Below are 24,580 nucleotides of genomic sequence, written 5' to 3'. Positions count from 1 at the left end.
TCTAACATCTACATTTATGGTAAGTGTACACAACTGTACTATGTTTTTCGTGTTTCACTGTTGCAGTCATCACACTTGGGTTGATTCCCAAAGGTGAGGAAGGGTGGAGGCAGTCAAGAAGCATTAAGGCTGGCTAGCAGGCCTTGTAAGACTGCTGTAGCATATCCAGCTCTGGATTTAGAAAAGACAGGTAAGTGGTAATGCTTGGTGAAGGTGTGCACTGAATTCCAAAGTTGCAGCTTCCAGGATGTCCCTGGTAGGACTCCCATGAGAAATGCTGTAGAGGTTGAGGTAGCCCTAGTGGAATGAGTTCTGATCCCGTGGGGTAGGTTTTCCATGGTGCTTGTAGCAGAAATGGATGCAGTGTGCTATCCATTTGGAGATTGTTTGCTTTGATATGGGCTTGCCCACTGGCCCTGTAGCAAAGCTGACTAGCAGTTGGGTCAGATTTCCTGAATGGTTTAGTCCTGTCAAGGTAGAACCTAAGCCGTCTCTGCACGTCCAAGGAGTGCAGGATCCTTTCCCCTTTATTCTGAGGATTAGGAAAAAAGGTTGGTAAATGGATGGATTGTAAAGCCACAGTGGATTGAAAAAAGGTGGGTAAAAGGATGGATTGGTTTAAAGCTACACTGGATACCACCTTGGGCATAAATGATGGATTAGTCCCGAGGGAAACCCTGTCTGCATGGAAGATAATGAAGGGTTCCACAGCCATAAGGGCCTGTAACTCAGACACTCTTATTGCTGAAGTGATGGCTAGAAGTAGGGCCGTTTTCCAAGAGAGGAATTTTAACTCTGCTGCAGCAGGCTTAAAAGGGGGAAGTGTGAGCTTCTCTAGTACAAAGTTAAGGTCCCAGGCAGAAGTGGGAGCTCTCCTCGGGGGTCTTAGATTGTTAGCTCCTCTCAAGAACTGTTTGACCAGAGGGTGAGAGAAGAGAGGTGGCTCAGTATTGTAATGAGCTGAGATGGCAGAGGCATGAATCTTAATGGATGAGAAGGATAGGCCTTTGTGGAGCAGCTCTGCTAGATAATCTAGGATTTGAGGTAAGGTGGGCATGGCTGTGTCCTTTCCCTGTCCTTTTCCCTGAGACCGTCTCTAAGAACAGTATCTTTTCCACTTTTCTGAATAGGATTTCCTAGTACTAGGCCTCCTGGCCTCAAGGATGACATCCAGCACCTGTTTGCTGAGGGTTGCTGGCGATTAATTCAGGGAATAAGCCAGGCTGCTAGGTTCAGGGTTTGCAGCAGAGGATGCAAAATGTGGCCCCTCCTGCTGGGACAGCAGAGAGGTCTGATGCAGGTGCCAGGGTGGCACTGTCAAACTGTGTAAAAGTGGGTACCAGTGCTGACATGGCTAGTCTGGTGCAATAAGGATTGTCCTTGGCCTGTCCTGTTTGATCTTGAGTAGTACTTTCGAGAGGAGGGGCTGAGGGGGAAAGGCATAGATGGAGAGATTTTCCCATGTAAAGGATAGGGCCATCCACTTTCCATGCTTGGCTGTGGGGAGTTCTGGTGCAAAATTTACTCAATTGAAGGTTCTGGGGGGAAGCAAAGTGGTCCACCTCTGGAGTTTCCCACCTGTGGATTAGGAACTTGAATTAATTGGGTTCCAGTTTCCACTCCTGCGGGTCCATTAGATTCCTGTTTAAGTCTGCAAGTGAATTTTGTCTGCCTGGCAGGAACTGAGCTTGCAGGTGCACTTGGTTTGCTCAAGGCTGTGTTCCACAGAGCCATGGCTAACCTGCTGTGGGTAAGAATGAGTTCCCCCCTGCTTGTTTATGTACCACATGACTGGTGTCTGTCTTTATCAAGAGTTGTCCTGGAAGGATAAGGTTTTTGAAGACTGTCAGAGTATTCTGTACAGCTAACATTTCTTTCTGATTGATATGCAGGTGGATTTGTCCTGGCCTCCGTTTGCCTTGAATGCATTCGTCTGCCATGTGAGCCCCCCATGCATAGTCTGATGCGTCTGCTGTCAGAGGTTGGGAGGTGGGGGATTGAGTGAAAGAGTCCCATGTTGTGGTTGCAGGCCTCTGCCCACCAAAGGAACTCTGTCCCTGGGCATGGAATGATCGGAATCACTGTTTCCAGGTCCTCAGAATGTTGACACCAGAAACTTTTTAAGTACCATTGAAGTTTCCTCATATGTAGTCTTGCATATGGAATTAGGACAATGCATGGGGCCATGAACCCTAGGGCTTGCAGTATTTTTCTTGCAGATAGCTGGGTTTGGGTGGCCAGTAGTTTGAAATAATTTGTCAAATAAACCTGCTTTTCTAGAGTGAGGAATGCCATCTGGGAAGTTGTGTTCAAGCTTGCTCCCAGGAATACAATTTCTTGGCTGGGTACCAGATGTAATTTCTTTTCTTTGATGGTATACCCTACAAGAAGTTAGGAGTCTCTTTACAAATGTCAGGTGCTGAAGAAGCAATTCTTGACTGTCTGCCTGAATCAGGCAATCGTCCAAGTATGGGTAAATTTGAATGTTTCTCTGCCAGCAATATGCAATGGCTGGAGCCAGGCACTTTGGCTTATCTACTGCGCCCAGGTTATTCACAAAGGGAAGTGCAGAAAACTGATAGTGCAAAGAGCCTACCCTGAAACAGATATTTCCTGCAAGATTCCCTTATGGGGAAGTGCAGGTAAGCTTCTTTTTTACGTCTAGGGTGACCAGCCAGAAGTCCTTGGCTAGCATAGGCAGCAGCTGGAGTGCAAGCATTTTGAACTTTGGTACCACCAGGAAGGTGTTGAGAATTGACAGATCCAGGATAGGGCGCCAGGAGTTTTCTTTTCTGGTTACCAGGAACAGTCTGGAGTAGAAACCCTGTCCTCTTTGTTCTGTTGGAACAGGCTGAATAGCCCTGATACTGAGAAGAGAAAGTACTTGCTTTTGGGCCTCTGCCCACTGGTTTGGGGGAAGGTCTGGCAATCCGCTTGGGGTTGGCAGTGAATGGAAGTAGAATCTGTATCCCTGGGATACAATGTTTAAGACCCAACGGTGCTAGGTAATGTATTCCCAGTTTTCTGCATGCAGGGCGAGTTTTCCTCCTAGGGGTGCAAGTACTTGGGCATGGATGGGAAGGATGCAGGAGAAGTCACTGTGAACTTTTTCCCTAAGAGGGTGGCTTACCACTCCCTGTTTTTGAGGTGGGAATACTCCATTGTTTAGATCTGTGTATACCCTGAGACTGTAGTCTTTGTGGTCTGTTGCCCCTGGGTTTGGACTGAGGCGGCCTGGGAGGGACTGGAAAGGACCAGTTCTTCGAAGACAAATGCCTACTGAATCTAGGTGGCTGTACCTGTAAGAAATCTTTAACAGTTTGCATGGATTTAGTTTTTTCCTTCATCTTTTTAAGCACTTCTGCTTTTGTGCCAAACAAACATTCTTGATTTAATGGAGCATCTAGTAACTTTGCTATGATATGGTCTGGCAAGATTGGTTCCTTCAGCCAAGCATGCCTTCTCAGAATGGACCCAGTGACAGCAGCCCTGCAAGATGCTTCTAAGGCATCAAAACCACACTGCAAGGTATGTTTACTAACTTGGTTAGCAGAATGCATTAACTCTTGTAAATCTTTATTTTATGCACAATCAGGAATCAGCATTTTTTTTCTTTAATTAGTTTCATAATATGCTGCTGGTACCTCAACATGTGAAACCGGCAATTTAAAGCCCTGATGGCAAGAGTTACAGAGGTATATACCTTCTTACCCCATCTGTCTAAAGCCCTACAATCCCTATCCGAAGGGGTAGGGTTTTTGGCTGTAGTAGTCTTAATACTTTTAGGTCCCTATGAAATGGTCTCTGGATCCGCAGTAGGATTTTGAGAGAGAAATTTGTGAGAGTCGGGTACTGTAGTACCTGTCAGGCTTTCCAGGAGCTGGAGGTAAAGTATCAGGGGTAAGACTTGATTGCATGGTGACATCTACAATATCCAGGACAGGGGGTATAGATAGAGGCCTGTGCTGAGGCAAGTCTAAAAATTCCGAGTCTCTTTTTTGACTGAGTAGTCCTGGCATTCCTAGCAGAAATCCTCTCTTAGGGTATTGCAAGGTTTCACCGAAAGAAAAGTCCTCTGGAGGGGAGGCAGAGGGAATGGAATCCTCTGCATTTGAATCCTCATATGTGGATAAAGGTATGTATGTCCTGGTAATCAGAGGGGTCAGAGTCATCGGACTCATGGTCTGCAGAATCAGGAAAATCAATTCTTTGTCTTTTAGCGGGGGAAGGCTGGCTTCCCCTAATTGAAGTAACTAGGTCTTCAGCCATTCTAAGCATTTGTTTCTGAGGCATGGAAGCTTGAGAATGCGCTTTGGTCTGTTTCCTAGGCGTAGTGCAAACTCTGGGCCTGAGAAATCTGGTAATTTTTAATCAAGAACGAAGTAGTAGGTTTAATACGAACATCGGAAGGCCTGAATATGCCCTCAGAAGCCAGTGCTTGCACAGCGACTCCGGACTCATCCAAGGTAAAGACATCCGCAGGTTCCATAGTCGAAGAAGCATCTTGCAGCATACCAGACTCCGAATGGGTCTCAGTAGAGGCCTGGGAATCTGTAGTAGCGGGCATCAGGGGCTGCGAAAGCGCCTCAGTGAGTAACAGCAGACTGGCGACTAGCATCATCCGCAGTTGTGGACCTATGCTGTCTGTCTTTATCCTTACTTTTTTCAGAAGACTGGTAGTCAGATGGCTTAACAAAGCCATTTTAGAATACTGTTTAGCGACAAAGATAGCCAGACGACGAATAGTTTGGGCGTTGAACAAGGCACAAAACCAATAGCAAGAAACATCGTGGTCTGGGCCTAAACAGGTGACGCAGTAAGAATGCAAATCTCTGTGATGTACTTGCTTTCCACAGGCAAGACAATTGTTAACTTTTTCTGACATCGGTTAGAGCAAGAAAAAAGGATCCCCAACGGGGTACTTGGCTTTAGAAGACTTCAGGTTAGAAACTCGAAAAACGAAAATTTCAGGTAGCGGCCGACCGGCACTTGCGAACTGCTTCTGCTTCGGGGCTCCTGCACAGCAAGAAAAGCTGATGTAATGGCATCCGTTGCATGTTTTAGACCCCTGAGGACCTGACGTCAAGGAAGAGGTGATAGCATCAGATGCAGAAATCCCAAGACTCTTGTATTCGGACCGACTGAGGGCTACCTGGAGGCAGATGACCCTGGTGTGATGACTGCAACAGTGAAACATGAAGAACATCTGGGTTTTGCAACAAGCAGTGAACAGCTCGTTATCAGGAACTTTGGGATTCATCTCAGGAACACGGATATTTACTGGAACTGGAACGCTGGATAACTCGCTCAGAGATAGTCTTTCTCTCAGGCTAGGTGCTGTGGTACAAGCTCGGACACCAGCATCAGATATTTCCAATTCCACCTAAACTCTACTCCTTGTGATTCCACAATGTACAATCTTGGCTCTGGGCAAATACTCTTCATGACTCAAATCCAATCATAACCTTTGCACATTTGCATTCTCACAGTCTCTCCTTCATGTAATGGATTGAGTGGTTTGCTGTTATTTAAGACTTTTTTTTTGGTTCTAAGACTTCTGGGATAGGCGTTTCTTTAACAAATGGGTTTCAACAGATCTGTTGTTCTTAACACTTGGAACAATAAACTACTCCTGACTGGTAATGTGGTTCTGGTTTGCTTGACAAAAGTCTCTGGGCAGATGAACCAGATGTTTATCACGAGGAATATTTCTGAGAGTCAAGAGATTCAGGAAAACAACACTATTATCATGTTTCAATTTCATTAGTAATTGCTTTACACTTTGAACTGCACATTTCTGCCAAACCATCTGACTGCAGGTACTCAGGACTACTCATAAAATGGATAAAGTTCCACTCTAACAAATCTTTTTAATTGCTGGTTAGTAAACTATATACCATTGTCAGAAATAACTGTGCTGACTACCATGGACTGCAAATGATGCTTCATCTTAGTAATGACAGCACTGTATGCCAGTTTGGGAAGTAGGTCAATCTTGAACCAATTAGAATAAGAGCCCACTAACACCAACTAATGTTAACCATTCCATACTGTCGACCAAGGTAGTTCAGGAATCTGGTTTAGCTGAAGTGGTTCCTTCTGTTGATGTGGCTTTGTACTACTACATACAGAACAAGATAAAAGTACTCGCTCAATGTCTTGTGACATAGGCCAAAATACTAGTCATCTTGCCCTCCTTTTAGTAGAATCAGTTCCTGGGTGGCCACAATGCAAGATAACAATATACTGTGGTTGCAGGGGCTTTGGAACAATGACGTTTGGACCTTTCATGATACCACTATCAGACAATATCTCATCTCTAAGGAAAATAAGGTTGCACATCTAGATGTAAACTACACTGCTTTGACGGCCATCCTCAATTGATACAGTGACTGAGCTTCAGTAAAACAGGAACTGAGGCTGTATGACTTCTAAGCTTATCAAGATGTGTGGAAGAAAAATTTCTCACTTCCATGACTTCAGTATATGACTGAGAAACTTAATTTTGTTCAGCGGTACTTCTGGGTGATCTGGATCAAGTATCATCAAGATAAAGAAGTTTGCCTTTTGTGTAGACAAGACTGAAATTGTACTTCTGCAATCTCATCATACGTTGCAATCTGGCTGGAGCTGTATGCATAGGCTTTCTCAAAATAGTGACAAGAGGTTGATCGGTTTTGATCTGGATAGGTCTACCATGAATATAATCATGGAACTTCGAACATGCAAACAATTGCTAAAAGCTCTATCTGAGCATACTGTATTTCAGTTTGGGTTAGAGATCTGGACACACGGGCAACAGGTTGACCATCTTAAAGACTGACTGCACCAAGAACAAATTTCGAAGCATCACGGGTTTGTGACCACCATAGTATGAGAGTTGGTGGATTGTTAATTCTCTGTTTCAGGGCATCACATGCTCTTTGGTGGTGTTCCAACCATGACCAAGATACATCTTCATGTGTCAACTCCCTGAACAGTGCTACTAGTTGGCTGAAGTCTGGAATGAATTTGCCTAGATAGGCAACCATGAATTTGCCTAGATAGGCAACCATGCCAAGAAAATGCTGAAGGGCTTGAACACTGTCTGGAGCTAGCATCTCGAGAATAGCTGTTTGCTTGAAAGGGTCTGGTCATAAGCCTGAAATGGTAAATAAATGACAAACATAAGTAACTTCTTATAACCTGAACTTGCACTTCTGTGAATTTAGTTTATGATTCACTTCATGTGCCCTTTCCAGAACTTTCTTGAGATTTCTGTTATGCCCAGCTTCATAATTACCTCCTACTAGAATATCTACTATAATAGCACAGGGGCACCCAGAAAAAAAATTGCTCCATTGCACTTTGAAAGACTTCACTGGCAGAATGTATCCCACATGGCATTCTCAAAAATCTGTATCTGCCAAAAGGAATACCATAGTTAGAAACAAGGATTTCCTGTCAAGCAAATTTTGCCAAAATGAGCTCTTTGCATCTAAGACAGAAGTAACAGTGGCATTTAGCATCAGAGCTGCAACTTCTACTGCACGCACTGCATGTCGTCTTTTCAGTGCTTTGTTCAAATCTTGTCGATCAATGCATATTCTGATATCATCTGAGCTTTTCTTATGAGCTACCATCATAGAAGATACCCATTCAGTTGTGTTTGAAGAACCTTGCTACACCATTTTATCTAGCTCAACTTGGACTCTTTTGCATAGCTACTGGAACTTTCCAGGGTGGCCTGACATATGGGTCTAACTTCATGGAATACACAACTGGTAGTTTGCCTAGTTTGTCTTCTAAAAGATCAGCATAGGTAGAGAAAAGGTACTGGGAGAAATTGGAACAGTGGTCTTTTAAGCTAATACGATGAACTTCCTTATTAAATGAAAGCAGTCCCATTTTCAAACTGTAACTGAGCCCTAATAATGACTATGTGCCTCCTGACCACATAAAATAAGTCATAGCGTCACCCAGCATAGCAACATGAAAGTACTACTGAGCTCTTGGTTTGAAATCTTTTCACCACCATAAGCAACAAGCTTTGCACTTTGCCAAATCAAGCTTCTCACCAGCGCATACTCTAGCAAATGTTTATACAGACATAACATTGCACTTTGAAACTGTGTCAACTTTGAACGTTTCCATTTATCTGCACAGTACAAAATATTTCATTCTTTGCCCATAAATCTACTGCATTAACTGTTTCATGAAGCACTGAAACACCAACATAAAAAGTAGGATCACAGCTTTCTAACTGATCAACTTGTTTCTTTGAATGTTCCCCTTTAGTAAAAGGATGTACTTTTTTTTTTACAAAACCTTTTGAAATTATTCCACTTGTTACATCTGCAATATTGCTGACCAAAAGCTAAACATTTTTCCCTTTTAGGCTCATGACATCCACCACAATTGCGACAGATGGGTATGTAACTGGGTGGAGCCGCTTTCTTTGAGATTGCTGACTCACTCTTATGCGTCACTGAGACTGTGCAGTTTCCAGAGCATGCTTTGGAACTTGCTAGAAAGCAACAGGGTTTCCTGGTGAGTGTTGAAGGGGTTACAGTTGCAGCCATGTGCTTGAGCCGGTGTCTTTTAACAACGTGCTCCAAACTATCAACAGTGGATTTAGAAGTTACTGGAAGCATGCATTTCTCATTTATAAGCATGTGTGTGTGCTTTTCTGCAAACTCGTGCATCTGGCAAATCTCAATGGCCTTATTTAAAAGTTAAATCACTGTCATGCAAAAGTCTTTCTCACAGCATTATCTTTAATACCACACACATCAACTCACCCCTTAAATAACCAAATCTGCACATTTTAGCCTTGTTTCTCAAATCAGTTATATATGCTGTAAAGGTTTCACCAGACTTTTGATCCCTTGTGTAAAAATAAGTGCCTTTCCATTGTAATGTTCGTTTGGGGGTTACACATTTCTCTAAATTTATGTTTCATGCACTTGGGGTCCTCCCTTGACTCAGCCAGTACAACTACATGATTGTTTCCCCCTCTCCTGCAAAGACAGCAGGTGCATACACAAATGAATGCTCCCCTTCTATGGCTTCTGACCCAGCTACATTAAGCAGAATAAATGCTTTTGTAAGGTCATCTTTCTCAGAAAATGCAGCCTGTATGAAATCATGCTCCTGCTCAAACACTCTCCATTTCCATGCAATATTATGGTCAAACAAGTTGGGTTGGCTTTTGAAATCCGTCTGCCATGCCAACAAATTATGTCCAAACACATTGAAAAATATGGCCCTTGTAATTATATACAAATAAGCACAAACAACCAGCACTTGTAACATTCAAATGCACAATAAATGCTTTAAAATGCTTTACTTTGCGAAATATGCTCTGTAATGGCTGTATTTTATGAAATAACTGCACTGTAATACTGCACAAACATGTTAACCTTTCATATACTTCAGACAACTCGAACAGCTTTGATTAATGTGAAAAAGTAGTGCTTAGCATAAAAAAATGCAATAGTTTCCCTTATTTTATACATTTTATGCAATTTGAACTTTATTTTATACATCTTTGTAATTATTTCGAATATTTCTGTTACTTAGAAATTCATTTAGAGCGTTCTGAATGCCTTGTTTCATACTTTGCGAATAAAAAATAGTTTGATCAAGTTTTAATACCCGAAATTAATTTACCTGTTTTGCAAGTTATAAGTGCAGTAGGGATGATTCACTCTTGTATATTCCTCCAGTTTTAACTGACTGCCTCTCAATCTCTAACTGAAGAATCTGCATCCCATTCTGGCACCATGTCCTTTTTAGACATGCCACTTCTGACACCATGTCACTTGTCCCTCTCCAGTATAGATGACGAACAGGCAGGGTTGTTTGTTTATATGCTTTATTACATAGAGATATATCGGGATGGATAATAGCATTAAAAAATATAAACAAACTGACTGACAGACTACACAGACATACATGCTTACATCTCACCAGCTTACTACAAAATGGCAGTCAGGATTACATGTGCTCAGTATTTATACATTTGTGCAAGCCCCTGGAAAGCATCTTAAAGGTATACATACATATTGATCTATAGTCTTTGCATACTTGAGTGAATTTAATTGGAAAGGACAAGATATGATGAAGAACCAACCACTAAACAGCTAGGGTCCCCTGAAGAATGTGCATATAAAAATGGGCCATGGGAACTAAGGTTATGGGCAGCTGCCACTGAATCTAGGGCCTCTGAAGAACAAGTCTGACTGAAGGAGAAGGGTGTGCTATAATTTTCTCCATTTGTCACCTGATGGTCCCTACTCAATGTGGCGGAAGAGAGAGAGAGAGAGAGAGAGAGACTGTGTTCAACTGAGCACCTATGAACTCCAGGCTCTGAAGTTGTAGATGTGACTTGCAGATGCTGACTGAGATGCATAGAGATTGACATAACTGGAGCAAGTAGTCCCTGGATTTCTCTTAAATATGCTTGGTTAGAGAGGTGAGGTCCCAGTTGTCTAGGTAAGGTAACACTCAGAATCCCATCAGTCTCAAATGAGCTGCTACTACTGCCATACATTTGGGAAACACCCTGGGTGCTGTGTTGAGACCAAAGGGCAGGGCTAAGAACTGGTAATGACTGGTTCCCAGCTGAAAGTGCAGAAACCTTTGGGATTGTCTGCTCATCTTGATGTGATAGTATGCATCCTGAAGATCAATGCAGCACATCCAATCGTCCTAACACAGAAAAGACAGAACAGACTGAACCATGACCATTCCGAACTTTGACTTCTTCACAAATCGATTCAATTTACTTGCATCCAGAACTGGTCTCCGGTCCCTGGTTTTCTCTGGCCCTAAAAAGAATCTTGAATACGTTCTGAATCCTTTCTGGTCTGGTGAGACCTCTTGGAGGACTCTTATTTAGTAGCTTTTGAAATCTTGAGCTGCTGCTTCCCTCTGACTGGATGGCAATGTCAGGAAGCCCTTTTTCTTTTGATTGGGGGAATCAGGGAAAATGGTATGAAATAACCTCTGGATATGATCTTTAGAACCCAAGAATGTTTTACGGACGCCCAGGTATCTGAGTGCAAAGACAAGCACCCCCTAGACTGCATCCAGAGGTGGGCAGTTGGGCAAGTTTTCAGGAGCGATGAAAGGGTTAATCTAAACAGGAATCTTGGAAACCCTGGTTCTGCGGACTCCTCTGCTACAAGGACGGAGTCTTTCATTTGAACTCTCTCCTCTGCCTCTGGGGGAGCTATTCCCATGTGAATCTTGGAAAGGACCATGGGATTTATGGAACCATCTTGCCTCCTCTCGGATTCCTTGAAAAGGATTACTGAAGTACAAAGGCATATCCCTATGGCAGACAGGATCTTTCATCCAACAATAGCAGTGTAAGGAGGATACCCCTCTACAGGGAAGAAAAAAAGAGGGAAAGTACCAACAATGGTACTGACAGAGAAACTAATACAAGAAAAAACTCAAAAATCAATGTAAGGGAGGTGGATGATGTGAGAAAAGGGAGTTTAAAGAAGTTTAAGAGAAGAAATTTAAAATCCGACCTGCAGAAGAGGAATACAACACCCCCAAAAAATCTAAGGATTTGCATCTGTAGCGATATGTCAGCAAATGAGATCTAGGGTATAGCAGCTTGACAGGAGCATTATGGGTTAAAGGAAGGATCTGAGAGTCTAGTAAACGTGGCCAAGTTGATTTGAGGTCTTATCCGATGTGCAATAGTTGAACAAATGAAAATGACATCAGATCTAATGTATTTCTTCAGCTCTGCAAGTAGTTCTTAAGGTGGATGTTTGCAAGGATGTCAACAAAAGAAACACTAAGAATGCATACGCCACCATAAGCTGTTTAGCTACACAGAATTCTCCCAGATATGCACACATGATGTGTAGCTTTCCATAGCTAGGCTATTAACATTTAAAGCCACAGACTCGTATAATACAGATGATTACATACACATTGCAACAGCAGCTATGAAGATCTGACGGACTTACAAATGTGCTAGTTACACTCTGTGGGAACACAACTGTTGCCATCACTTACCATCTGCCACACCTGCATGATATTGTCTTCCGATACAGAACAGATGACCCACGGTTCATTGGGGTTCCAAGAGAAATCGGAAATCTTTGCTGTATGTCCACCATGGATAAACTGTTAACAGAAAAAATACATTCTTGCAACTGTTTTAATGAACAGAATTTTATTTTAATTACATTTTATACACATCCAAACAGAAAAGTGCACCCTTCAAAACTGTGCACATCCAAGAGCATTTTACTCATTATGCTGCCAAAATAAATCCCCAGTTGACTACTTTCACTGCTTTAATTTCTTTCCTTCCGAGACAGTGAAAGCACATGTAGATATATTTCTGCAAGTTTACGAAGGTTACTAGGGCTGTAAAAAAGTGCAAAATGTTAACTGTACTAACCTTTCAGAGATGGCGCAAACTGCCCAGGGATGACTGCCCATCAAAACTCATTTCAGGGCTGTTGCACCGGTGGTGGGGGAAGGGCATTAATGACCCATACAATAACCATGTTTTGCACGCATGTAAAAATGTGTTGTTCTCACTTAGCTGTCCATCAACACATTGTAGTAGTATTCATGCATATGTATATATTACTGTACAGGAACATGTTACATTAATACAAAGAGATCATTTGGAAACAATAGGACATTGTCTACAAGGTTATCCACCAGGGTGGTTGGTCATCATGGAAAATACCCCTGAGCGCTCTGGCTCCAGTGGAAGGCCTAAACCTCAAGACTCATCCATCTTAATGTCCTGCAAAGGGATTCAGCAAGGTCCACGTATCAGCAGCATAAACAACTTCAAAGGATGCACCAATGAAGAATGCCGGAGACACAGACATTGCTCTACCTAAGTGAGCTGTATTTATAGACGGCACTACTTTCTGTAAAAGGATTTACTGCAGTAATTAAATCATTTAACCACAGTAATTTTGAAACCCTGGATCCGAATACATTACTGCAGAGTGACAAAATCTAGGTTGTCTGTGGGCATCCATGCAAATGCAATGTAATAGGTATTCACCTTTACTGGAATAGTTAAGATAGATAATAGGTGTATTCTTGACTGATTAAAAGTTTATCTTGGAGACTACTTTAGACAAAGGCAAGACTGGTTTGCAGGGACACTAACCTAATGAAAGGATGTAGGGAGATTTCATAAATCTTTTTAGCAGATATGACCATTACAGGTGTCTTTATGAGATGGATGCTTCAAAAATCAGCTTTAGCATCAGGTTCAAAAAGACAAGCGTCAACTTTAATAATATGAAATACAAATCCTGACGAGAGACTAAATCCTTGAAAGTTGGTGAGATGTGGAAAGTACCTCTCAAAATGTAGACTTTTAGAGATGCCAAAGTACAGGAATCTCAAAAAGTTGGATATGGCTGTAAGCAATACTTCTATAGAAAAGTAACTTGAGTCTCTATTAAAAATCTGGGAAATAATCCAAGATTACAGGTAGTTGTCAGCAAATGGACCCAACCCCTCAGAAAAAAATGCTCATATTTCCCTAGTATCAGCCATCTGGGTAAAAGTGAAGACTTGGAGCAATGTAGATAAGGCTGTTAGCTCTCCCGCCATTAGTGCAACTAGGGTAACTATGCAGTTAGACAAAGAGTGAATGCCTAGATTGAGACTTGCTGGATGAATAGGCTGTCAGGGTTCTGGATGGTCTCACATGCACAGGCTTCTCCAGAAGGCAAAGTCATAGATAAGGAAGCCACACTTGGGGAGGTCAGAATAGGGCTACAAGAATGATTCTGGACTACTGCTGCCTGGCTTGGGAAATGAAGGAAAATGGAAAGGAGTACAGCATCTCTGGAAATTGCCACACTACATGTACGGGAACAGAAGCTGCTGTACTTAGTACTGTTCAGGGGATATAGAGGTCACAGCAAGGTTTTTTCCAGCAATGGAAAAACTTCCATGTTTCTGATGTGAACAGGGACATCATGTTGAGGCATCAGCAAGCAGCAAATGAGCCTGTCCACTAAAAAGTTGGCCTCCTGTGGAACATTACAGACTTTGACAAACTCTATTCCCATACTCTCAATGCTTTCTAATAGTAGTGAGAAAGTCGGTTTAATCTCACACAAAGTAGCGAACTACAGCCACCTTATTGGTGTAGACTGCAAGTATACCGATATGGCATGCAGAATGAAACCTCTGAACACCTGCAGAGTGAAGAGGACTGTCAACTCCAAAATACAAATGCTCAGACGTACCTCAAAACTATGACCAAAACACCACGGACTGTCTGCTCTTGACAGTGTCCCACCCCCTCAGGGTAGAGGCATATTTATTGACAGCCACTAATGATGGTGGAATAGGAATGGGCTGCGTGGAGTAAGTGTGGAGAAACCATTGTAAATGCATCTGGCATGCTTTAGAATATGTTATGACATGGAATCATTTAGTCGATACCACTGTATCCTCAGAGGTCACTGTACTACCTTCATGTGGGAACATGAATAATACAAATGATGGCCAAACAAGAAGGCCTTGTGAGCTGAAATAGCTGCTGTAACTAAGAACTTAGTTTGTAGATAACTTATCCAGCATGACAAGAGAAGCTTTTTGCAGGACAATGCATCTAGGGTATAACCTACAATTGTTAGTGTGAGAGAAATCCAACAGGGACTTTACAGTGCTCACAGTTATTCTCAAGGACTAGAAGAGAGACCGTAGAGATTCTCGCACTGCAACTACAGTGCCTGAAGTTGATGTGGCTAACTGCCAATCATGGAAATATCTTAACCTCCACAGAGGGGCTGCGATGAAATCAAATGGGAGGGTTCTGAAATGATAATGATGGTCTTGTATAAAATAGAAAATTCCTGGACTACTCTATGATCTTGATGTGTAGACATGCATCTTGCAGGTCCAAACAGAACATCCAGTCTCCTCCTTGGAGACGAATATGGATTGTACCATGAAAATCCAGGAAAACTGTCTTGGAATAAATTAAATCAGCCAGCTCAAATACATGCCTCAAGTTCTTTGCCTTTTATGTAACTAAAAAGAACTCATAGCAACACCTGTATCCTTTCTGGTCAGATTGGACATCAAGAAAGTCTCTTTCTGATGAGGTCTGAAACTTCTGTTCTTGTAGCACTGATGGGTTGGGAGGTAAGGAAATGGGAAAGAGTTCAGCAAGGGGATGGGTCGGAAGGGAATCTGGTAGCACCTGAGTCACTTGTCATGCATGACAGCCAAGCTCTGCACACCTTACTAATCCCTGTTAACATTGCCCCCAGCCTTAACCCTGTACCTGAACCTTTCACAAACTCTTTCCTTAACACTACCACTAATCTAGACAGTTTGGTCAAGCACCCCCCCCCCAAAACTTTGCCCTCACTGAACCCCACCTAACCTGCTTTACATTCTCTTAAAACACTCCTGCCCCATAATGCCGAAACTTTCAGAAAATCCAGTGGTTTCAGGATCACTTTCCTAAACCCACACTTACCTGCACACACACACACACACACACACACACACACACACACACACACACACACACACACACACACACACACACACACACACACACACACACACACACTGCTCGTCATTTGAAATACTTTAACTTCAATGAAGACATCAACCCAAACACATTTCAGTCACACACAAAATATCAAGATCTATATATGTAAATATACAGATTTGTATAATAAATCACTGATGGAATCCCAATAATTAGAATAGCAAACAAGCAAAACTTCCACTGAAAACAACCACACTGTTTTTGCAGAGGGTAAAGCTCCCCTTTCACATCACTTTCGGGTTGTATGCAAACATTACAAGCCCTATCTCCTTACTAGACTCAACAGAATGAAGTAGAAATGCTGGCATAGCCAAAAAAGTAATATAAACATCATTTATGGCCTGCCCTCCTTATCTACTGTATCACCTGGGAGGGTTAATGGCATTGGAGGAATAATGCAGAGAAACCACCCTACCCATCTTATGCTGATGTCTTCACCCTGGCCCTTGCCACTAATGCACACTGGTGCTGAATTTTCTCAGATGTCTGTTTTTCGGAGATGCAAGGCGGCCTGTCAAGTACACGCCAAGTCAAGAAATATGCCCTTGATAAACTTCCACTTGTACGGGTTTGCTTCTGTCTTGCTCTGCTGGTCTAAAAGGTTGTTCTGAGATGGAATGCAAGAAGCCTCCAGGGTCACTCATGATTCGTGGGGACCAGATTCCATGCGAGCACTGTCAAGTCTGTACAACATGTGGGAATGGATCCCTCCCCAGTTAAGATATCTCCATCACTGTGGGATTCTGATGATCTGCAAGAGATCTTGTTGCCAAATGGGCTTGAATGCTTCGACTGCTAGAAAGACTGCCAGCAGTTTAATGCTATGTCTCCCTCCTTTTAGTTTTGTCCCAGATCCCCTGTATCCTCCATCCTCCCATGCGGGCTCCCCAAGCAATCTCTGAGGAGTCCGTCTGCAGTAAACATCTGGGTAGTCAGGCCTAGCTTACAAGGCCCCCTCCCAATTCAGAACTTTTGCGGAATCCAACAGAAGAGCTCTTTTATGGTGTACAACAGTAGTACAAGGCCATACAAGGATTGGTTGTGTCAGCAACATCTGTTCCTCAGGTAAAGAATAGTTGTACAAAATCTTACCATAACTATAGATGTCCTCTTCCATGTTGCAGTATTCATAACATGAGGGAGAGTCTCCCTAGGTGACCTCAACATCCAGCCAGTATACCAAAGACTTAAGCTATTGCATGGTTCAGGCAACGCTGCACATAGAACAGCCAAGTGTCAGCCATAAAGTGATGTCAGCACACACTATCCTCAGAACTGAATGACCTATTGCATGGCACATGCAATGTTGCACATAGAACAGCCAAGTGTCGGCCATAAAGTGATGTTTGCATACACTATCCTCAGAACTGAATGACCTCGTCAGAACACCAGTCCAAGGATAACAAGTGAAACGAAAAAACAGACATATCCAAGGAAGAGCATGAACCAAGGGGGGAAAGAGGGTGGGATAGAATACTGCAACATGGAAGAGAAGGACATATATGGTTATATTGTAAGATTTAACACAACTATTCTATGTCTTTCTACTCTCATGTTGCAGGATTCATAACATGAGGGAGAATACCAAAGCTCATGACTGAGAAGGTGAAGCACAAGAAGTCTTCACAAATCCATGCAGAATTTTCTAGTAAATTCTTCTCTGGATCTGGAAACAGAATCCAGTTTGTAGTGTTTACTAAGTAGCTGCCTCTAGGATAAAGGCAGTGTCCAAGCCTTTAAAGAAGGCTCCAGAGGAGGCCACTGCTCTAGCAGAACGGGCCTCAACAGAGGAAGTATTATTCCCTAAGAAAGATAACAAAAGGTTACAGCCTTTGAAATCCACGATGAAATAAGTCTGTTTAGAGGCAGGTTTATCCAGCGCACTGGGGTGAAAGGAAACAATTGCTCAGCCTTTCTAATGGGTTTGGTTTTGTTCAGATAAAAATCTAAGTTGTCTGTGTACATCTCAAGTGTAGCAGCTCCCTCTCACTGGAGTTTTGAAGAGAAGGGAAGAAGGTGGGTAGATGAATAGATAGATTAAGGGACAAGTCATTAACCACTTTAGGCATGAACTAAGGGTTGGAACACAGGGACACCCTGTCCTTGCGGAAAATGAGAAAAGGTTGAAAAGTCATTAAAGCTTGGAGTTCTGAAACTCACCTAACAGAAGTAATGGCTACTAGTAAAACAGTTTTCCAAGTGCAGAACCTTAGGGAAGAGGAAGCAGCAGGCTTGAAAGGAGTCTGGGTCAGTTTTTGCAAGACAAAATTTAGGCCCCAGGGAGAAGGAACAGGTTTCCTGGGAGGTCTTATGTGAAAGATGCCTTTTAAGAAAAGTCTGACCTCTAACCTAGAAGCTAAGGGGGGAGACAAAGGCAGTCATGTGGAAATAAGCAACAAATGGGCTTTAGCTGAAGAAAGTGCAGTTGCGTACACTTATAAATGTAGATGTTCGAGTGCATTCACTGTTGCAGTCATCACATTTGGGTTATCTGCCTGCAGGTAGCCTTCAGTTGGCCTGAATACCAGAGTCTTGGGATTTCTGCGTTAGACGCTGTCGCTTCTTCCATGACGTTAGGTTGTCAGGGGTATAAAACATGCAGCTGACGCCATTACATCAGTTTTTCTTGACCCAGATGTCAGGCACCCCTAAATAGGAAGCAATTACATGGTGTGGAACACCCCCAACAAAAAGCAAATATCAATGATATACGGTACGGCAAACAAAAAGGATATGTAGAAGTAAAGAGAAGTCAGAGGGAGGGCTGGAGGGAGGGTAACCAAGACTGCAACAATGAATACACTCAAGCATCTACATTTATGGTAAGTGTACACAACTGTACTATGTTCTTCGTGTTTCACGGCTGCAGTCATCACATTTGGGTTGATTCCCAAAGCTGAGGATGGGAGAAGGCAGTCAAGAAGCCTTAGGGCTGGCAAGCAGGCCCTGCAAGACTGCTGTGGCAAATCCTGCTCTGGATTTAGAAAAGTGGCAATGCTTGGTGAGTGTGTGTACAGATTTCCAGGTTGTAGCTTCCAGGATACCCCTAATAGAGACTCCCCTGAGAGGATGTAGAGGTAGATGTAGCCCTAGTGGGATGTGTTCTGATCCCCTGTGGGGTAGGTTTCCCATGGTGTTTGTAGCAGAAATGGATGCAGTGTGCTATCCATTTAGAAATGGTTTGTTTTGAAATGGTCTTGCCCTCTGCCCCGCAGAAAAGCTGACTAGCAGGTGGTCAGTTTTCCTGAGAGGCTTAGTCCTGTCCAGACAGAACCTAAGCAGCCTGTGTACGTCCAGGGAGTGCAGGATCCTTTCCCCTTTTTTCTGAGGATTAGGGAAAAAAGCTGGCAAATTAATGGATTGGTTTAAAGCCACACTAGATACCATCTTGGGCATAAATGATGGGTTAGTCCTGAGGGAAACCCTGTCCGCATGTAAGATAATGAAGGGTTCCACGGCCACAAGGGCCTGCAATTCAGACACTCTTCTTGCTGAAGTGATGGCTAGAAGTAAGGCTATTTTCCATGAGTGTAATTTTAACTCTGCTGTAGCAGCAGGTTCAAAGGGAGGAAGCGTGAGCTTTTCCAATACAAAGTAAATGCCCAGGCTGGAGTGGGAGCTCTCCTTGGGGGGGGGGGGGGGGTCTTAAATTTTTGGCTCCCCTCAGGAACTGTTTGACCAGAAGATAAGGGAAGAGGGGTGGCTCATCATTATAATGAGCAGAGACTGCAGAGGCATGAATCTTAACTGAAGAGAAGGATAGGCCTTTGTGGAGCACTTCTGTTAAGTAATTTAGTATGAGGTAAGCTGGGCACAGTTGTGGCCATTCCCTGAGAGTGGCTCCAAGAACAGTATCTTTTCCACTTTTCCGAATAGGATTTTCTAGTACTAGGCCTCCTTGCCTCATGGATGACATCCAGCACCTGTTTGCTGAGGGTTGCTGGTGATGAGTTCAGTGGAAGAGCTAGGCTGCTAGGTTCAGGGTCTATAGCTGAAGATGCAAAATCTGGCCCTCCTGCTGGGACAGCAGGGAAGGGGTCTGAGGCAGGTGCCATGGTGGCACTACTGTCAGACTGCACAAAAGAGGATACCAGTGCTGGCGTGGCCAGTCTGGTGCAATCAGAACTGTCCTTGGCTTCTCCAGTTTGGTCTGTAGTAGAACCTTCGAGAGGAAGTTGGGAAGGCATAGATTGAGAGGTTTTCCCATGTAAAGGGCAGGGCATCCACTTTCCATGCTTGGCTATGGGGAGTTCTGGAGCAATACGTGCTCAATTGATAGTTCTGAGAGGAAGCAAAAAGATCCACCTCTGGTGCCCCCCACCTGTGCCTCAAAGGTTTGAATATGTTAGGTTCCAGTTTCCACTCGTGTGGGTCCATTAGATTTCTGCTCAAGTCATCTGCCAGTGATTTCAGTTTGCCTGGCAGGAATTGAGCTTGCAGGTGCCCTTGGTTGCTCAAGGATGTGTTCCACAAAGCCATGGCTAATCTGCCGAGTGGGTAGGAATGGGTTCCCCCCTGCTTGTTTATGTACCACATAAAGTACAGTTTTGTACCTACCATAAATGTAGATGTTCGAATGCTAATACAGCTGCAGTCATAACAGATGGGTTCTCCTGCCATCAGGCGGGTCCCTCGGTCGGCCGAATTCCAAAGTCTAGGTCCGGCGTCGGTTGTCGTCGCTTCTTCCCTGACGTCAGTGCGACAGGGGTATAAAAGAAGCAGCCGACGCCATTTTCTTCAGTTTTTCTTGCCCCAGATGTCAGGTGCCCCCAGAAGGAAGGCAATACATAAAATTATGTAATAATGCAATGCAATATAATCAAAAAACAGTAGTTGCAAGCAAATACACCATAAAAGAAAACCCCTAGAGAGGAAGGAGGGAGGGAAACCTGGACTGCAGCTGTATTAGCACTCGAACATCTACATTTATGGTAGGTACAAAACTGTACTATGTTCATCGTGCATACAGCTGCAGTCATAACAGATGGGTAGAATCCCAAAGCTAAGAAAGGGGTGGTAGGCACTAGGTGGAACTAGGAGGAGCCAAAATGCCCTGCAAGACTGCAGTGGCAAAGCCTGCTCTAGATTTGGAGTATAATGGTAGGCTGTAGTGCTTGGAGAAGGTATGCACAGAACTCCAAGTGGCTGCTTCCAAAATATCCTTGGTAGGTACTCCTCTGAGGAAGGCTGCAGAGGTGGCTGTGGCCCTGGTGGAATGGGTTCTAATGCCTGTAGGTACAGTTTTGCCATGAAAAGAATAGCAAAAGCGTATGCAGTGTGTTATCCATTTTGAGATTGTCTGTTTGGAAATTGGCTTTCCTTGAACTCCTACCACACAGGCCACAAAGAGCTGTTCTGCTTTTCTGAAAGGCTTTGTTCTGTCCAAATAATAACGCAGTTGTCTGTGGATGTCCAAGGAATGTAGTAATCTCTCCCCCTTGTTTTGAGGATTAGGATAAAAAGTAGGTAAATGTATGGCCTGATTTAAAGCTACCCTGGATACCACTTTAGGCATAAAGGACGGGTTGGTTCGTAAGGAAACTCTGTCCTGATGGAAGATGATAAAAGGCTGGACAACCATGAGAGCCTGTAGTTCTGAAACTCTACGAGCTGACGTGATAGCCAGAAGGAAAGCTGTTTTCCAGGACAAATATTGCAAATCTGATGAGGCAGCTGGCTCAAAAGGAGGCATGGTCAGTTTTTCCAGAATGAAATTAAGATCCCAAGCAGGTATTGGTGGTTTCCTTGGAGGTCTTAAATTCTTAGCCCCTCTGAGGAACTGTCTTAAGAGAGGGTGAGAGAATAAAGGTGGATCAGTGTTGTATTCTGCAGAAATGGCCGAGTCATGGATTTTGATGGAGGAGAACGAAAGTCCACTGCTTAGCAGTTCCGCCAAATATTGTAGTATTTGAGGTAAATTCAGCTTTCCAGGGTCCTGGCCCTTTTTCTCATTCCAGACGCAAAAATGTTTCCATTTTGCGGAGTAAGCTTTTCTAGTTGATGGCCTTCTGGCCTCCAAAATGACATCCTGCACCTCCTTGGAGAGTAGGGCCTGCTGTGATGCTAAGGAATCTTCCATGCAGCTAGATTGAGTGTTTTTAGCTGACTGTGAAGAGTTTTGAAGCTGTGCTGAGTCAGAAGAAGAGGCATTAGAGGCAGGGTCCATGGTGGGGAATGCGTCAGGCTCCTCAGGAGTGGGTACCAGTGTTGCCTTGGCCAGTCCGGAGCAATGAGGATCATCTTTGGTCTGTCTGCTCTGGTCTTCAATAGGACTTTGGGCAGCAGAGGAAGAGGCGGGAAGGCATAGTCATTGGTGTCCAACTGAAAGAGAGAGCATCCACTCTCCAGGCCTTTGGATGGAAGATCCTTGAGCAGAATTTTGTCAATTGATGATTTTTGTGGGAGGCAAAGAGATCTATGTCTGGCCTTCCTCATTCTTGGATTATTTCTGTAAAAACTTTTGGATGCAATTTCCATTTGTGTGGATCTGTCATATTCCTGCTTAGGTTGTCTGCCAGCGTGTTTTCCTTGCCTGGCAAGTACTGTGCTTGTAGTTCCATTTGTAAGTCCATGGCCATGTTCCAAAGTGACATGGCCAGTCTGCATAGGGGGTAAGAATGTGTTCCTCCCTGCTTGTTTATGTACCACATAACTGTGGTGTTGCCCGTTCTTATCAATAGTTGACCTGGTTGAAGAAGGTCCTTGAAAGCTATAATAGCATTTATTACTGCTAGCATTTCTTTTTGATTGATGTGAAGGTGCTTTTCTTTTTGGGACGATTTGCCCTGAATGCACTGGTCTGTCATGTGCGCCCCCCAGGCGTAGTCCGAGGCGTCTGTTGTGATGACTTGATTTTCTTGAGGCTTGCTGAATGGAAGACCTGTGTTTGTTTGACATGCTTGAGCCCACCACAGAAATTCCTTTTGCAGACAAGGAATTAGTGGTATTATTGTTTCCAAACTGTGGCTGTGTTGAGACCATATGTTTTTAGGTACCATTGTAGTTCTCATATGCAGCTTTGCACATGGGATTAGTAAGATGCAAGATGCCATGAATCCCAGAGCCTGCAGGATTTTCCTAGCAGTCAGCCTGGTGCAATTCGCCAGTGTTCTGAAGTATTGAATTAGTTGCCCCTGCTTCTCTGGCGTGAGGTAGGCCATCTGGGTGTTTGTGTCCAAATTGGTACCCAGGAAAATTATCTTCCGATAGGGTATTAGCCTTGATTTCTCTTTGTTGACTGTGTATCCCAGAGAGTTTAATAACATTATTACACAAGCCAGATGTTTCAGAAGAATGTGCTTGCTGTCCGCTTGGATCAGGCAGTCGTCCAAATAAGGGTATATTTGTATCCCTTGAAGTCTGCAGTAGGCAATTACTGATGCCAGGCATTTCATGAATACTCTGGGTGCAGTAGATAAGCCAAAGGGCAATGCAGAGAATTGATAATGGGTTGAACCTGCAAGAAATCTGAGGTATCTTCTGCAATTTTGTCTGATTGGGACATGCAGGTATGCCTCCTTGAGGTCCAATGTTACCAGCCAAGACTCCTTGCCCAGCATGGGAAGAAGTTGCTGTAGAGTGAGCATCTTGAATTTTGGTACGAGTAGGAATGTGTTTAGGATGGAAAGATCCAAAATAGGTCTCCGATCTTTTCCCTTCCTTGGCACCAGAAATAGCCTGGAATTAAAACCTTGACCTTGTTCGTGTGTAGGTACCTCTTGAATAGCTTTCATGTTTAAGAGATCTGAAATTTGCCTTTGTGCCTCTGCCCTTTGTGTGGCAGGTTTGGCATGCCTCTCATTTTTGGAAGGGTATGAAAATGGAATTTGTAGCCTCTGTTTATAATGTCCAGGATCCATTTGTCCTTTGTGACAACATGCCAATTTTTTGAAAATAGTGCCAGCTTTCCTCCTAAGGGGGCTGCCATTTGAGACCTGGTTGGCATGCAAAGGGGAAAGTCATTGGGTTTGCTTTCTGAAAGATTGCGAGTTGTCCTCACCACCTCTTTGTGTAGGAGCTTGCCATTGTCTGCCTCTATACAATCCTTGTGATTGTCCTCTGCCCCTCAGGCGCCTGTATCTGCCTCTTTGGGGTCTGTCTGTGGCAGGAAAAGACCAGTTTTTGGAAGGCCAATTTCTACTAAAACGTGGGGGTTGAACCTGCAGAAATTCTTTCACAGTTTGCATTGATTTAGCCTTTTCCTCCATTTTCCGTAATACTTCCTCAGCATTAGCCCCAAATAGTACATCCTTTTGAAGAGGGGCGTCTAGTAATTTGGCTTTGACATGATCAGGCAAGGCTTGTTCCTTGAGCCAGGCATGCCTACGTATGACTGAGCCTGTAACAGCAGCTCTACATGAGGCCTCTAGAGAATCAAAACCACATTGTAAGGTATGTTTACCCACTTGTTCTGCACTATGCATCAAATCCTGCAACTCCTTCAAGTCTGGTTGTTCAGGTTGTGACATTTTACTTTTCAATTGTGATAACAAAAACTGTTGGTATTTTAGCTTATGAAACTGACAGTTTAAGGCCCTCATGGATAAGGTAGCCGAGGTGTATACCTTTTTTCCCCACCTTTCTAAGGATCTGGAATCTCTCTCGGAAGGCAATGGATTTTTGGCAATGGAGGCCTCAACTCCCTTGGGCCCTTGTGAGATAGTTTCTAGGTCAGCAGCATGGCTTTTGTATAGAAATTGGTGTGAATCAGGAACCCTGTAGTACCAGTCAGGCTTAACTGGAGCTGGAGGTAGAGAGTCCGGGTTAAGGCAGGCCTCCGAGTAAACATCATCTAGGATGTCCAAGACAGGAGGTATAGCCAGAGGCTTGTGCTGGGGTAACAAAAGAAATTCCCTGAGCCTTTCTTGGAATCTGAATAATCCTGGCCTTCCCAGTGGAAGTGTTCCCTTAAGGTATGCAAAGTTTCCCCAAATGAGTAATCCTCAGGGGGGGATACAGAAGGAATAGACTCCTCTGCATCAGAGTCTTCAAAAGGGGAGTAAGACTGTTCCTGAT

At 43.6% G+C, this 24,580-nt stretch overlaps 1 protein-coding gene across 1 annotated transcript in view; it reads right to left on the bottom strand.

Annotated features, from left to right (window-relative positions):
• Positions 1 to 24,580, bottom strand: part of RBBP4 (RB binding protein 4, chromatin remodeling factor) — a 677,648-nt gene that overhangs the window by 13,043 nt on the left and 640,025 nt on the right. The window contains 1 exon segment of the mRNA XM_044059943.1: positions 12,022 to 12,132. Within this exon segment, the coding sequence (XP_043915878.1) occupies positions 12,022 to 12,132 (111 nt within the window).

The sequence above is a fragment of the Protopterus annectens genome, chromosome 1.part2, assembly GCF_019279795.1.
Source record: "Protopterus annectens isolate FY-2018-M chromosome 1.part2, PAN1.0, whole genome shotgun sequence".
Classification (NCBI taxonomy): domain Eukaryota; kingdom Metazoa; phylum Chordata; order Ceratodontiformes; family Protopteridae; genus Protopterus; species Protopterus annectens.
The sequence above is the reverse complement of the archived record's forward strand: the minus strand, read 5'-3'. Positions and strand labels throughout refer to the sequence as shown.